General features: G+C 39.3%; 1 protein-coding gene across 1 annotated transcript in view; it reads left to right on the forward strand.

Annotated features, from left to right (window-relative positions):
• Window positions 1-16163, forward strand: part of LOC140148254 (HEAT repeat-containing protein 1-like) — a 63138-nt gene that overhangs the window by 43338 nt on the left and 3637 nt on the right. Inside the window, exons 35-42 of the mRNA XM_072170151.1 lie at window positions 9076-9294; window positions 10435-10562; window positions 11562-11661; window positions 13143-13295; window positions 13642-13776; window positions 14026-14130; window positions 14969-15137; window positions 15973-16130. Coding sequence (XP_072026252.1) covers window positions 9076-9294; window positions 10435-10562; window positions 11562-11661; window positions 13143-13295; window positions 13642-13776; window positions 14026-14130; window positions 14969-15137; window positions 15973-16130 — 1167 coding nt within the window. The remainder of the gene's footprint in view (window positions 1-9075; window positions 9295-10434; window positions 10563-11561; window positions 11662-13142; window positions 13296-13641; window positions 13777-14025; window positions 14131-14968; window positions 15138-15972; window positions 16131-16163) is intronic.

Below are 16163 nucleotides of genomic sequence, written 5' to 3' on the forward strand. Positions count from 1 at the left end.
TCGCTATTTTCAAAAATGGCCTTTAGACAAAATTGCGCAATTTTGCAATTTTCACTTTACCCCACCGCTCAAGTGATAATAGCGCTATTTCGCTATTTTCAAAAATGGCCTTTAGACAAAATTAGCAATTTTGCAATTTTCACTTTACCCCACCACTCAAGTGATAATAGCGCTATTTCGCTATTTTCAAAATGGCCTTTAGACAAAATTAGCAATTTTGCAATTTTCACTTTACCCCACCACTCAAGTGATAATAGCTATTTCGCTATTTTCAAAATGGCCTTTAGACAAAATTGCGCAATTTTGCAATTTTCACTTTACCCCACCACTCAAGTGATAATAGCGCTATTTCGCTATTTTCAAAATGGCCTTTAGACAAAATTAGCAATTTTGCAATTTTCACTTTACCCCACCACTCAAGTGATAATAGCTTATTTCCAAAATGGCCTTTAGACAAAATTAGCAATTTTGCAATTTTCACTTTACCCCACCACTCAAGTGATAATAGCTATTTCGCTATTTTCAAAAATGGCCTTTAGACAAAATTAGCAATTTTGCAATTTTCACTTTACCCCACCACTCAAGTGATAATAGCGCTATTTCGCTATTTTCAAAAATGGCCTTTAGACAAAATTGCAATTTTCACTTTACCCCACCACTCAAGTGATAATAGCGCTATTTCGCTATTTTCAAAAATGGCCTTTAGACAAAATTGCGCAATTTCGCAATTTTGCAATTTTCACTTTACTCCACCACTCAAGTGATAATAGCGCTATTTCGCTATTTTCAAAATAATGGCCTTTAGACAAAATTGCGCAATTTTGCAATTTTCACTTTACCCCACCACTCAAGTGATAATAGCGCTATTTCGCTATTTTCAAAATGGCCTTTAGACAAAATTATGCAATTTTGCAATTTTCACTTTACCCCACCACTCAAGTGATAATAGCGCTATTTAGCTATTTTCAAAATGGCCTTTAAACAAAATTAGCAATTATGCAATTTTCACTTTACCCCACCACTCAAGTGATAATAGCGCTATTTCGCTATTTTCAAAATGGCCTTTAGACAAAATTGCGCAATTATGCAATTTTCACTTTACCCCACCACTCAAGTGATAATAGCTATTTACGCTATTTTCAAAAATGGCCTTTAGACAAAATTGCTAATTTTGCAATTTTCACTTTACACCACCACTCAAGTGATAATAGCGCTATTTCGCTATTTTCAAAAATGGCCTTTAGACAAAATTGCGCAAATTGTGACAGGGTTCCTCTCCCGGGGGAGTTGCCAAAGGCATGTAAAGAAGTCTATCTTAGTGTCGCCATTTGGTTTTCTACCGTGTTTCTAATTCCTTCCTTCCCTTGCTGGATATGGTTATGTCGCCTGGGCCCCCTCCTCCGGCACATGCATAAAGTGTTCGCAAATTGTAGCAGTAGGCCCAAATAGTCTTGATCTTGATTTATATTGCAAAGGGGGGGGGGGTGAAAATGTGCATAGACCTTATTCAGTGTTTCTGTAGGCCTACTGTTTAATCTTGGTGTGTGGATCTCTGGAATGTGGAAATTCTATAATTTGGACGGTTTCAAAAATTTGGAATAAATTTGTAAGGGCTGTGCAATATCTATGAGCCCTGGGGGAGGGTAAAATTGGGGGGGGGGGGCAAGAAATTTTTGGCGACCCAAAAAGGGGGCAAGCAATTTTTGGCAAGCCGAGAGGGGCGGGGAAGCGATTTTTGGCACACATTCATGAAGTGCCTTTTAATAAAACGCTCTAAAAGGCTTAGGAAAACTGTACGGAAACTTTTAAATATGCAAATTGTCCTGCTCGCTCTTCTTTCATAACATACATCTAGACCATTTAAGGTTTGCAAATTGGGATCCCAAAATTTGACATGTTTAAGGGGGGGCAAAGAATTTTTGGCGGTCCGAGAGGGGGCAAGCGATTTTTGGGGGCCCGGAGAGGGGCTCAAAATTATTGCACAGCCGCTAACGTTGGGTTCAGTGTAGAGGTCATAAAGTTCATTCATCATGCGAACTTCAGCATCTCTACCGGGCACTATTTACACAAACAGCAGCGGAGGTAATTTCTTACCATTTTATTAAGATTTTGACAGCGCTTTTGTCGAAATGCAAGAATTCTGACAGTTCCATGTTTCTGACGCAGCTTGTCAAAAACTTGGAACTGTCAGAATTCCAGGATTACGGACAGTGGGCGCTGTCGTAATTCTAGAATTCTGACAATTCCAAGTTTTTGACAGGCTTCGTGAGAAATTAGAACTGTTGGAATGCCAAGATTGAACATTGCAGTTTTGGACAGGATTTTGCTTATTGCTTATTTTGTGTGCCCCTTGTTTTATATACTTTGATGATTTTTAGCATTACTTTGGTGGTTGTTTGACATTGGGTGGTATATTTAGGGGCTGTTTTTATTTTGATGTATAGCCTTATGACTCACAGGAGTTATTATTATGGTTCACAGAACAAATTTTAGTCGAATAAATGTGTATTATTTCCGGGGGCGGGGGGACACTCATCTTTGGAAGTGACGGTATGTGCCTGTCAATAGGCCCCTCTTTTGAAGTCGCCTATAACCGATGACCCCTTTTTAAAAAAGTCATACCGATGACCCCCCTTTTTTTAGTTAAGCCAATACCCGTCAACCCAATTTCTCGCGAACAAGTAAATGGTAGATTATCGCGTCCGACCACTGCTGCATTGGCGTTAATCAGATGGTGCTCCTAATTAAAAAGGAATAAGAATTAATGGCCCCTTCCATAGAAGACAAACATGTCGCGATTTGTATAGTCGCATCCATTTGCATGAAAAGTGTGATGATCTGTCTGAAGGAAAACTGATAAACGATATCGCAAGTGTGTGTTATTTCCATATAATTAGGATAAAGAGAGTGGAATATCGAGTGTCGCAAATGTTAATATTAAGGTGGGTGCGACTCTGTCTTAGACTTTAGTACAGGGATCGATCTATACGATGATTATTTTCGCAGGTTGACATTTAAAATACACGTAAACGATGCACCACGCATTTGAATAGCAGAGCGGTACTGCACAGTGCCGCTTGTTACCTGTCCATGATGATGATTATTATGATACTTATAGACGTACATCATCATTCATGAAAATGGCAAATGCACTAATGCTGCCGATATTCGGCTGTTCCATCTTTCGACCTCGCACACGAAGAGGACACTTACCATTGTTATTGCACTCAATGGGAGAAATCACAAAACATGACATAAAAGAAAGGTATTTGGATACAAAACATGCAAAAGTTGTATTTATGACCAGAGAAATTGACTTGATTTCCCAGTGAACTAATTTTGCAATAACATACACGCAGCAGCCCAAAAGTTTCGAGAACATGCTGCAAGTGGGACCGAAACGGAACATGCTCCAAGTCATGGATTAAACGGAATAATTACCAAAGACAAGGCAAATGAGTGGTATTTTTGTTTTGAAAAATTGACTTTCAACTGAAAGGCCCTGTACAAAGCATTAGGGATTTTGCAATGTCCCCTTTCAGAACCGTGACAAGTGGGTAAATGCAATAGATGGAAAAACCCGTTCGGCTGCTGCATGTATGTTATTAAGAAAAATAGAAACACATTTTGGCCGTAAATCCCCAGATGTGAAGGAAATGCGTAACCATCAGACCTAACACGTCAGACCTAAGAGTTCACACTTTCTTACTTGCCCTCTCTGCGGGCTCTTCCGTTTGGTCCCACTTGGAGCACGTTCTCGAAACGTTTCCGCTGCTGCGTGCATGTTATTAAAGAAATGAGCAGTTCAGTTTCTTTCTTACCCTGCGGGGCTCTTCCGTTCTGGTCCCACTGGGAGTATGTTCTCGAAACGTTTGGGCTGCTGCGTGTATGCGTAAAAGTTGAACAGTAGAATGAAGAGGTAAAGTGAAATTCTCAAAATTTCTCAATAACAGTTCGCACTTAAACTGCATAAACATCAATTTCTTAAGAAAGACCTAACACATCAGACCTAACAGTTCACACTTCCTTACTTGCCCTGCGGGGCTCTTCCGTTAATGGTCCCACTGGGAGCATGTTCTCAAACGTTTGGGCTGCTGCGTGCATGTTATTAAAAAATTAGCAGTTCACAGTTTCTTTCTTGCCCTGCGCGGGTTCTTCCGTTCTGGTCCCACTTGGAGCATGTTCTCAAAGCGTTTGGGCTGCTGCGTGGATGTTATGAAAAAAATTAGCAGTTCACAGTTTATTTCTTGCTCTAAGGGCCCTTCCGTTCTGGTCCCACTTGGAGCAAATAGAAACACATTTTGGCCGTAAATCCCCAGATGTGAAGGAAATGCGTAACCATCAGACCTAACACGTCAGACCTAAGAGTTCACACTTTCTTACTTGCCCTGCTGGGCTCTTCCGTTTTGGTCCCACTTGGAGCACGTTCTCGAAACGTTTCCGCTGCTGCGTGTATGTTATTAAAGAAATGAGCAGTTCAGTTTCAGTCTTACCCTGCGGGGCTCTTCCGTTCTGGTCCCACTGGGAGTATGTTCTCGAAACGTTTGGGCTGCTGCGTGTATGCGTAAACGTTGAACAGTAGAATGAAGAGGTAAAGTTAAATTCTCAAAATTTCTCAATAACAGTTCGCACTTAAACTGCATAAACATCAATTTCTTAAGAAAGACCTAACACATCAGACCTAACAGTTCACACTTCCTTACTTGCCCTGCGGGGCTCTTCCGTTTTGGTCCCACTTGGAGCACGTTCTCGAAACGTTTCCGCTGCTGCGTGCATGTTATTAAAGAAATGAGCAGTTCAGTTTCTTTCTTACCCTCGGGGCTCTTCCGTTCTGGTCCCACTGGGAGTATGTTCTCGAAGCGTTTGGGCTGCTGCGTGTATGCGTAAACGTTGAACAGTAGAATGAAGAGGTAAAGTGAAATTCTCAAAATTTCTCAATAACAGTTCGCACTTAAACTGCATAAACATCAATTTCTTAAGAAAGACCTAACACATCAGACCTAACAGTTCACACTTCCTTACTTGCCCTGCGGGGCTCTTCCGTTGTGGTCCCACTGGGAGCATGTTCTCAAACGTTTGGGCTGCTGCGTGCATGTTATGAAACAAATTAGCAGTTCACAGTTTATTTCTTGCGCTGCGGGGTGCTTCCGTTCTGGTCCCACTTGGAGCATGTTCTCGAAACGTTTGGGCTGCTGCGTGGATGTTATGAAAAAATTAGCAGTTCACAGTTTATTTCTTGCTCTGCGGGGCCCTTCCGTTCTGGTCCCACTTGGAGCAAATAGAAACACATTTTGGCCGTAAATCCCCAGATGTGAAGGAAATGCGTAACCATCAGACCTAACACGTCAGACCTAAGAGTTCACACTTTCTTACTTGCCCTCTGGGCTCTTTCCGTTTGGTCCCACTTGGAGCACGTTCTCAAACGTTTCCGCTGCTGCGTGTATGTTATTAAAGAAATGAGCAGTTCAGTTTCTTTCTTACCCTCGCGGGCTCTTCCGTTCTGGTCCCACTGGGAGTATGTTCTCGAAACGTTTGGGCTGCTGCGTGTATGCGTAAACGTTGAACAGTAGAATGAAGAGGTAAAGTTAAATTCTCAAAATTTCTCAATAACAGTTCGCACTTAAACTGCATAAACATCAATTTCTTAAGAAAGACCTAACACATCAGACCTAACAGTTCACACTTCCTTACTTGCCCTTCTGGCGGGGCTCTTCCGTTATGGTCCCACTTGGAGCATGTTCTCGAAACGTTTGGGCTGCTGCGTGCATGTTATTAAAAAATTAGCAGTTCACAGTTTCTTTCTTGCCCTCGGGGTTCTTCCGTTCTGGTCCCACTTGGAGCATGTTCTCTAAAACGTTTGGGCTGCTGCGTGTATGTTATGAAAAAAATTAGCAGTTCACAGTTTATTTCTTGCTCTCATGGGCCCTTCCGTTCTGGTCCCACTTGGAGCATGTTCCCGAGGCAAAATTGCGCCATTTTGTGGAAATAGCGGAATAGCGCAATTATCACTTGAATGAGGAGGTAAAGTGAAAATCTGAAAATTGTGTCATTTAGCGCAAAATTGCGCAATTTTTTTGAAAATAGCGGAATAGCGCAATTATCACTTCAATAAAGAGGTAAAGTGAAAATTTGAAAATGTTCTCGAAACGTTTGGGCTGCTGCGTGGATGTTATGAAAAAAATTAGCAGTTCACAGTTTATTTCTTGCTCTGCGGGGCCCTTCCGTTCTGGTCCCACTTGGAGCAAATAGAAACACATTTTGGCCGTAAATCCCCAGATGTGAAGGAAATGCGTAACCATCAGCCCTCACACGTCAGACCTAAGAGTTCACACTTTCTTACTTGCCCTCGCGGGCTCTTCCGTTTGGTCCCACTTGGAGCACGTTCTCGAAACGTTTCCGCTGCTGCGTGTATGTTATTAAAGAAATGAGCAGTTCAGTTTCTTTCTTACCCTCTGGGGCTCTTCCGTTCTGGTCCCACTGGGAGTATGTTCTCGAAAGCGTTTGGGCTGCTGCGTGTATGCGTAAACGTTGAACAGTAGAATGAAGAGGTAAAGTTAAATTCTCAAAATTTCTCAATAACAGTTCGCACTTAAACTGCATAAACATCAATTTCTTAAGAAAGACCTAACACATCAGACCTAACAGTTCACACTTCCTTACTTGCCCTGCGGGGCTCTTCCGTTGTGGTCCCACTTGGAGCATGTTCTCAAACGTTTGGGCTGCTGCGTGCATGTTATTAAAAAATTAGCAGTTCACAGTTTCTTTCTTGCCCTGCGGGTTCTTCCGTTCTGGTCCCACTTGGAGCATGTTCTCAAACGCGTTTGGGCTGCTGCGTGTATGTTATGAAAAAAATTAGCAGTTCACAGTTTATTTCTTGCTCTGCGGGGCCCTTCCGTTCTGGTCCCACTTGGAGCATGTTCCCGAGGCAAAATTGCGCCATTTTGTGGAAATAGCGGAATAGCGCAATTATCACTTGAATGAGGAGGTAAAGTGAAAATCTGAAAATTGTGTCATTTAGCGCAAAAATTGCGCAATTTTTTTGAAAATAGCGAATAGCGCAATTATCACTTCAATAAAGAGGTAAAGTGAAAATCTGAAAATTGCGCAATTTAGCGGAATAGCGCCAATTATCACTTGAATGAAGAGGTAAAGTGAAAATCTGGAAATTTGAAAATTAGCAATTTAGCGCCAAAATTGCGCAATTCGCGCAAATTAGCGCAATTTTGTTGAAAATAGCGAATAAGCGCAATTATCACTTCAATGAAGAGGTAAAGTGAAAATCTGAAAATTAGCAATTTAGCGCAAAAAATTGCATAATTTTTTGAAAATAGCGGAATAGCGCAATTATCACTTGAATGAAGAGGTAAAGTGAAAATGTTGAAATTTGAAAATTAGCAATTTAGCGCCAAAATTGCGCAATTTTTTTGAAAATAGCGAATAGCGCAATTATCACTTCAATGAAGAGGTAAAGTGAAAATCTGAAAATTATGCAATTTAGCGCAAAAAATTGCGCCTGAAGTTATTGTCATAATTGCGCTATTTTCATTGAGCATTGTGAAAGATTCATAATTGCAATGTTTAGTTCAAAATTGCGCTAATTTCAAAATGGGGTTGATAATTGCGCTAATTTGGAAAAGTTATTATCATAATTGCGCTATTTTCATGGAGCATTTTGAAAGTTTCATAATTGCAACGTTTAATTCATAATTGCGCTAATTTCAAAAGATGGTTGATAATTGCGCTAATTTCAACAAATTCTTATCATAATTGCGCTAATTTCAAAGCCTCACATTGATAATTGCATATTAGCAGTCAGTGTTGCTATTCTGTGTTAATATCGCTATTGTCAGTTCCAGCGCCTTTATGCTTCTGGCTCACTTCGGGTTTCTGATCCAGATTTTAGCCAATTATTGGCGCTATTATGGACCATGTGCGGCATTGTGCGCAACTTGATAAGCTTACTACACAAGTTAGCATGGAAATATCGGCATTTTTGAAACATCTTGGTTGAAAAAAGTGGTGGGGGCGTTTATTTGAGGGGGGGCGACTATTTGACGAAATACGGTATATGAAGTTTGTGAAAACATTTTAAAACATTTTGTACAGAAAAAACTACAACAACATTTTTAAACTGTTGTCAAAATGATATTATAATTTGCATTTTTGCAAAACATTTTGTCAACAAGTCCAATGACATTTTATTAATGAAAGTGTTTATGTTAGGGAGAGGGATAATTCAATTACATTTGCAAGAAACTTGTTTAAATATCTGTCAAAGATGATCTTTTGAGGTTGGAATTGTTAATATTTCACGCTTACGTTACAGGGAATGGTGAGGGAGGGAGGGAGGGAAGGGTCAGCCTACTAACAAAAGCACTTTCATTTATTAGGGCTTTTGGGTTGTTTCCTTATTCCCCTAATTCACATGCTTTGGGATCAGATTTGAACATTCAATATGGATTGAATAAATTCAAGTCAACATCGCAAACGGATCATGTTTAAAACTCTTCTCCTGACATTCAAGTTCATCCATGGACTTGCACCTCTATATCTTGCTGATCTGGTTACCATGTACACACCGACGCGCTCACTACGTTCTTCAAGTCAACGTCTGCTAAAACCACCCCACTTGGTTCCGTACGCACATATACATATGGCAATCGTGCTTGATATCTCAGTTCAAATCGGCTCTGAAGACATTTCTGTTCGACAATGATTTATTTTAATTTATATTTTGTGCAATCTGCATCATTTGAACATTGACTTTGTGCATTGGAGCCTGCTTTGTATACTCTACGGCAGGTTTTTAACATATTATCTTGTGTACTTTTAATTAATGCCAGTGTGTATTTCATATATATTTACGTGTAAACTGTACGATTTAAGGTATTAAGGGCTTTTTAGTAATGTATTGGTTTTGTCTTTCTTTTGTTCAGCGCCTTGAGGTGTATGCATAAGGCGCTATAAAAATGCGGTTTTGTTGTTGTTGTTGTTGTTGTTGTTGTTGTTGTTGTTGTTGTTGTTGTTGTTGTTGTTGTTGTTGTTGTTGTTAATTCTTGACCATTTTGCCCATAGATTCCACTCTTACTCACTCTCTTGGGAGATTTATGCACCGTTGCCAAATCAACTAAATCATCTGCAACCAGTGTGGAAGAAGTTGACATAAATAGACAGACTGCCCTATATAGTCTCAAACTCTTATGTAAGGTCATAGGTCATCTGTACCCCAAGGAGCTGCAAAGTGTGCTGGATGTTGCTGTGAAGACTTTGAAAGAAGATGGCTTGAACCAGCAGGTGAGTTCATGTTGGGGTATTCCAGTTGGAATACTTACACCCCCTATGGAAGACATGACCTTAATGTTCCACACAGGGGGTGTAGGTTTCAAATGGAGTCACTCATTCAGGTAACCCCTTTTGAAATTAACACTCTCTGTGTGGGGGATTAAGGTCATATTTTTCATAGGGGGGTGTATGGATTTCAAGTGGAATAGCTTTAGGAATTTCAAGGTGACCATTGCTTTGATACATGATTGCAGCTTTTCTTTACTAGTCAAGCGTTTGCTATATTCATTGTTTTTTTTAGTAATTTTAATCGGAAATTAGTTTTTGTGTTAAGAGTTATTTGCTGTTTAGGGATCTAGTGACCAACATAAACTTGTTACACCAGTATCACATCAGCTGATAGGTGTATCCCATCATGCTCTGCAGTACCATAATAAAACCGTTTGTGCCATAGAAAGTGTACACAAAATCCCTCACTTCAACTTTCAATTACTCGCTTATATCAGGGGAGCTGATACTTTTGTTTGAAAAAATATGATCTCTAAAGTATTGTGAAACTATCCATAGTTCTCAATATCTAAGCGGCTCTTGTTTATATTTGGTATACATTTGCTATGGAGCAAGCAGAAAGACAGCAATGCATGATGGGATACTCCCTTTAGCTGCTGTGCACCAGTATGGCTGTAATGGATAAGAATTGTTTAACAAGGCACATCTTTCACTCTTGCTTTTTTTGACATGAAAAATGAGTCTGTAACAAAGGGAAGTAACAAATTGTTAGTCCTGACCAGGCTGCAAAACAACCGAAGGCAATTGCCTTCGGTGCCCTACCAGTTAGTTGCCTTGATGCCCTATTAATTGCTGCTATTCTTTAACATGTAATTGCCTTGTAAAATATATGTGCCCTTTCAAAATTGCCTTGAAATGGGTGCCCTTCAGAATCCTTTTTGCAGCCTGGTTCTGACTCCTGAGAGTGCATGTTAAGGGCAGGAGTGTGTTCATTAGCGAACTGAAATTAATGTGAGCATGGCAAGCATACAGGAAAGTATTGTATTATTTAGGGTAATCTGATGAGTGCTGCACAGATGCGCCGAATGAAACTACTTCGTAATGGCTAATTCAAACTGGTGGATGAATTTTGTTTTGACCTAGGTTGCAGCCAGTGCTATGTTATGTTTAGCAGAAACATTTAGAAGCCTACAGGCCCACGCTATAGGACATCTACCAGACTGTATGCCTATATTACTTGGTGTGCTGGAAAACAAGCAGAGAATGAGCAGGTAATTATTACGATGTTATGAGACAGGCTGGAGATAATTAAAACTTCTCAAATGAGAGTAGGATGAGAAGAAAATTAGAGATTTTGATTTGATTTGATTTGATTTGTTCGGGATTCTACAACCCTGGATAACCCAAGAAAGCCTCTATAGAAGCTTATTTCCATTGGGGTCCATTTGAATATCGTGACGGGTTGGGAACAGTCAGGGGTTAACACCCTACTCTTTTCGAAACTGGCTGTAAGACACATGTACAGGTATGGCTCTCTGCACACGGGACCGACGGCTTAACGTCCCCTCCGAAGGACGGAGTACATTCATGATTCATTTACCCAAATCTAAATGAACCATGGGGAGAGCGGAAGTCTAAATTTAATCTACAGAGACTGCCAATTAATTTCAGATTTTTTTTCCATGTCAAAATCCCAGCAAATCTCTACCGCCGGGAATTGGACCTTGTGCACTGAAGGCAAGTACCCTAACCATTGCGCCACGCTCTCCATGCTAGAGAGGGGCAATCGCAGACAGACATTTATACTGAAGCAATAAAATGTGATTGATCTATAGCACCATATTTAAGTAAGGTTCTGGGAAAACAAACAATTATTTTAGTATGCTTTGTGAAATGTTCAGGTTCATAAAAGAATCAAGACCAGTGGCGTAGCTGGGATTTTTTCCAGGAGGGGCAAGCCTGTATGGGGCGGGGGCCCAAATCCATCAAATTTCCCTGCACTTGGGGGGCGGGGGCCCAAATAGACAATTTTTGCCAGGCTTATTGATAATAATCGTATGGTATTGCATATTGTATGGATTCCCCATCCCTCTGCCGTCCTCTCCCTCTCTCCCCCTTTCTCTCCTCTCTCTCTCCCGCCTTTTTCCTCTTTTTTCCTTGCACTAGGGGGCGGGGCCCAAATAGGCAATTTTTGCCAAGGGGGCAATTGACCCCCCTGCCCCCGGTAGCTACGCCACTGATCAAGACGCTTTTGTTTGTTATCCCAACAGTTCCGATCTACATTTGCTGAGTGCTGTCACCAGTCTACAGAAGATCATAGAGACACTGCCAAACTTTTTGAGCCCATATCTACTTCAGCTCATCTTGCAGGTAAGTGATATTTTAAGATCACTGAAATTCTACAGCTAAAGCTTTCATGTAATATCTGATATATGGTATACAAATATTGAATGTTTATGAGTACAATGGTAAGAATATTTTCATGAACGTTCATGAAAGTTCATCTGTGTTGGTATAAATCATGATTTTGATTTAAACTTTTGATCCAAACACAAACACGGGGGCCGGTTCAAACTCTCAGGAGTCTACGAGTCTGTTATTAGGTCAAAGGTCAAAAGATCACGACCTGATACAGTCACTGCTGATGAAAGATGGAGTACCATCTGAAAATTCCTTAATTCCTTGTGTTTGGATCAAAAGTTTAAATCAAAATCAATATTTTCATGAGTTCATATTTCACTGAATGAAAATATTTTTCCATTGAACGAATATATTTGTTTTATATAACCCATATAAAATTCTTTATCTTCCACTTAATTTGATAAACCACCAGGAAAACAAAATAAATTAAAAAAATATTACAAACTGTATTTATTTTAGAAGCGACACCCACACCTATAATTGATGAGTCAAGGTGGTCACTGTTCGCGATATACGCCCGCGTCTGTCAGCGTTGCCATGGTAGCTGCGCGCCAAAATGGACTATTTCACTGGTGCGGAGTGCAATAGTCTTTTTCTATAAATAGCAAAAATATTCTATAGTAATTGACCAATCAAATGATAAGATTCTTTGTTTGAGTTATGTAAACCAAAATATATACCGTCAACATTTTTAGGTTATTAATAATGCCTGCAATGGAATAATAAATGGTGCCTGAAAACTTGCGTAACTCAAAAGTTTGTGCTTGCAGCAAATAGCACACATTGTTGACTAAAACCAACATTATGAATGCTTTTTGCAGTCCATTATCAAATTATTGCTGACTTTGCAATGTGTGCTGGACATAAATGGCACAGCTTGTGATTAAGGATTTGTGTGATCACAAACTAACAGAAGATACACTTTCAAAGCACACTTTGGGAAAAGAATTATGATTCTTAATTCAATATTGATTTCAGTTTAGTTTCAGTTTCAGTTTATTTATTTACCATATCAACAACGCAATGAAAAGATATATAATACATAATGGAAGGATGACCAAAAAAAGAGCAAAGCTCGAGAAAACTTTGGCCACCCTGAAGAGTAATAACGAAATACAAAACAGTGCAGAGACAAAGACACAATTTATGTGTATAGACAAAGACATGACCTACAAGTGGGACAGACATTTGCTACATGATTTTGAAATATGAGAATGTATTGTCTTTGTATCTACTAAATATTGAGGTAATTCTCAATTTATTGTTTTGCAGGTTACATGTCAATTGTCCATGCCATGAAACATATATTATTACCTATTTGTTTATCTATTTGTATATGCAAGTAATTGAATATCACACTTAATGGAAAAAGAATGTTATTGTAAAACAAAAAGGCAATTTTTAATGAAACATACTTTCATTTCCCCTAGATTACCAAGTTTTCAAGCAATACTGAAGATGAAAAATCACAGCTGAATCTACGACTAAAAGCCATACGGCACAGGTTGGCAACCAGCGTATCAGCCAGGGTGATGTTACCTGCCATAGCTCAGGCTTATGGCGATGCAGCTGACAAACGCAAGGTAAGAGAAGTGAATTGTAGTTCAGATTTCAGAGCATCAAACTAGTAAACAGGAGGTCCTTGGTTTAAGTTGTGGTCAGTGAGACTTTGTTCTAGTTCTAGTTGTGTTGTATGGTTGAGAAAAATGTGCACTCAGATTGTTCAAATGGTTAATTGCAAGGGTCCGTACAGTTGTAATCTTCATTTGATCTAGTCAACACTTGTTCACCTTTTTTAACGCATCCCTTAACTGTTGATTGTGCTGTGCTCCAGAATTTAAGAGAAATTGAATGATTGGAGAAAGTGACCCACCCGGTTCACTCTGATTTGAGACCATTTCTTTAATTGTCACACTTTTTTTTCCACAGGAGAGCATAGGTCCACTGATGTCTATGCTAGGAGATCATATGGGTGCTTTGAGTAATGATGACCTCCACACATACCATAGTCAGATCATTTCCTTCTTCTTAGTGGCATTGGACTACAGGGCTAAACACACTGAGGTAGGTGTAATAGTTACCAAGAATGTTGTTGGAAGGCTGCCAACTTTAATAATCCCAGGTGGGCTTAAAACAAAAGAACACGGATTGCCTGAATTGTATACTGCATTATAATTTCAAAAATGTATTTCACATTTCGGTAAAGTATAGGGATCTTCTCAATGTGGAAGCTAAATGTTCAACATTTTGATTGATGTATTGGTATCTTTTCGTATCGGTAACTATAAGTGTTAATCATTTTCCATATCGCAGATGTTACTGGAAGAGGTTGGCCAAATTGAGAGTTGTGTGATCAATTCACTGGTTTCCATGGTAATGAAGTTGTCAGAAGCTACCTTCAGGCCTATGTATCTAAAGGTGAGTGGAAGAATTCTTGTATGAGGTGTATCAAATATGAATTATATTACAGGCATGAGTTGTACAATATGCAATTGTTTGTGTCATTCCTTTGTCATGTGCGTATATGGGGGGGCTACGGGGTAAAAAGCAGGGGCTGGCAAAAGGGAGGGCAGTAGAAGAAGAAGGGGCAGCAAAAGGATTATTAAAGAAAAGCGGGTGGGAAAAATTGTGAAACAAATGGAATTCACTTTTTCAAACAACCAAAAAAAAAAAATTGGGCCAACCTTTTTGGGCTGTTGAAGGGGCAGCAAAATTCACTTCTTCTCCAGCCCCTCGTGTAGGAGCAGCCTGGGTACGCCACTGTTTGTTATTCTGCTTCAAAAGAAGAAACACTGGGCACTACTGCCTGTTTTTACAGTGCCTCTGATTGATTAATTACATGATATAATCATCTTGAGTAACCAATTAAAATAGAGCTTTTAGAATTAGGAATAGGTGTTATGGTTTGGATTTGGTTTTAGGGTTAGAATTAGTTTAATGGTTTGGTAAAGATAAAGATATGATTAAGAGTTTAGTGTTAGGGTTGCAATTACGGTTGGGGTGCAACCACTATTGAAAAATTGCTCCAAATTTGTAGGATTGTAGCAAGTCCTAAAAATTTGGCCTATTTGCTAGCTCGTAAGTCAAGTCAAGCCAAGTCACTGTACAAAGTCAATGGGGTTGAGTCAGCTGAATATGACTCGAGTCAGTCGCCTCATTTTACCTCAAGTCACAAGTCATGACATGTTACAACTCTGCAAATTTCTTGTAAAGATGTGTGAAATTGACCTTGTAATGTTTGTTTTCTTTCCATCAGCTGTATGACTGGGCCAGCAGAGGCAGCAGTAACAAGGAGCGTTTGCTGACATTCTATCATCTCTCAGACTGTATTGTGGACAGATTGAAAGGCTTATTCTGTCTGTTTGCTGGTCATATCATACCACAGAGTGCAGAACTACTCAATGCTAATAACACTGCAAAGACTGGTATGTGTAGGCCTATTCTGATATATAATTGCAAATGAAGACTTAAAAGGAATTCTGATTTTGTTTTTATTATTATTTAATATTTTGCCTATCTAACAGGCTACAGGCTGAAAATTGCATCAAAATTTGACTTAGTTGCCTAGATATTTTGTGTTCTTGGGCTGCAGAAATCAGTGAAACATGTTTTAGTCATTGGATCTATTTTAGTGAAAAAAGCCATATCTGGTTTGGTTGCTGTCATTAGACATTGGGCCATTTCAGTAAAAAAACATGTATACACCACCTGTGGAAGACATGATCTTAATCTTCCACACAATTCCTATTCAGGTAACCCCATTTGAAACCCACACTCACTGTGTGAACAATTAAGGCTATGTCTTCCATAGGGGGTGTATGGATTTCAACTGATATAGCCATTTTCCTTCAAATGTTGTAAGTTTAATAACTTTTGTTGGTGGTATTGATGCAAAGAGGACTGATGACCAGATGCAAGAAGTCAAGCATATGTGTATCTGCCTCATTTGCCGCAATCTTTGTGTAGTATGGATCATATAATCAAATTTTTGTCTAGTTGGAATCACCAAATATAGTCAAATAGTTTTTAATAATGTTATGGTACAAAAACGGTGACTGAATTTTCACCCAGGACTTGGGGCATAATTCCTGCTGTATTTTTAGAAGTAAATTATTCAATAAGAAGCTTAATATTTTCTCCAAAAAAAAAATACATGTGAATGTTATCTTATTGTATAATTATGTTGTTCATTTTTGATGGAAAATAAATAAATTTGATTGATTGAAATTTGTTTGATGATTGATGTTGTTGTGTTTGCAGATGAATCCTATTTTGGAGATGATCACCAAGCCACAGAGAAGGCATCATTGCTCCTACAATATGTACTTGACTGTCTATACAAGTGTTTTCTCTATGATAAGGGAGGTTTTGTCACCAAGGAGAGATTTGACTGCCTCATGCAGCCACTCGCAGATCAGGTATTGTGGCTCTTACAAGATTTAGCATGGGGT

The sequence above is a fragment of the Amphiura filiformis genome, chromosome 1, assembly GCF_039555335.1.
Source record: "Amphiura filiformis chromosome 1, Afil_fr2py, whole genome shotgun sequence".
NCBI lineage: Eukaryota > Metazoa > Echinodermata > Ophiuroidea > Amphilepidida > Amphiuridae > Amphiura > Amphiura filiformis.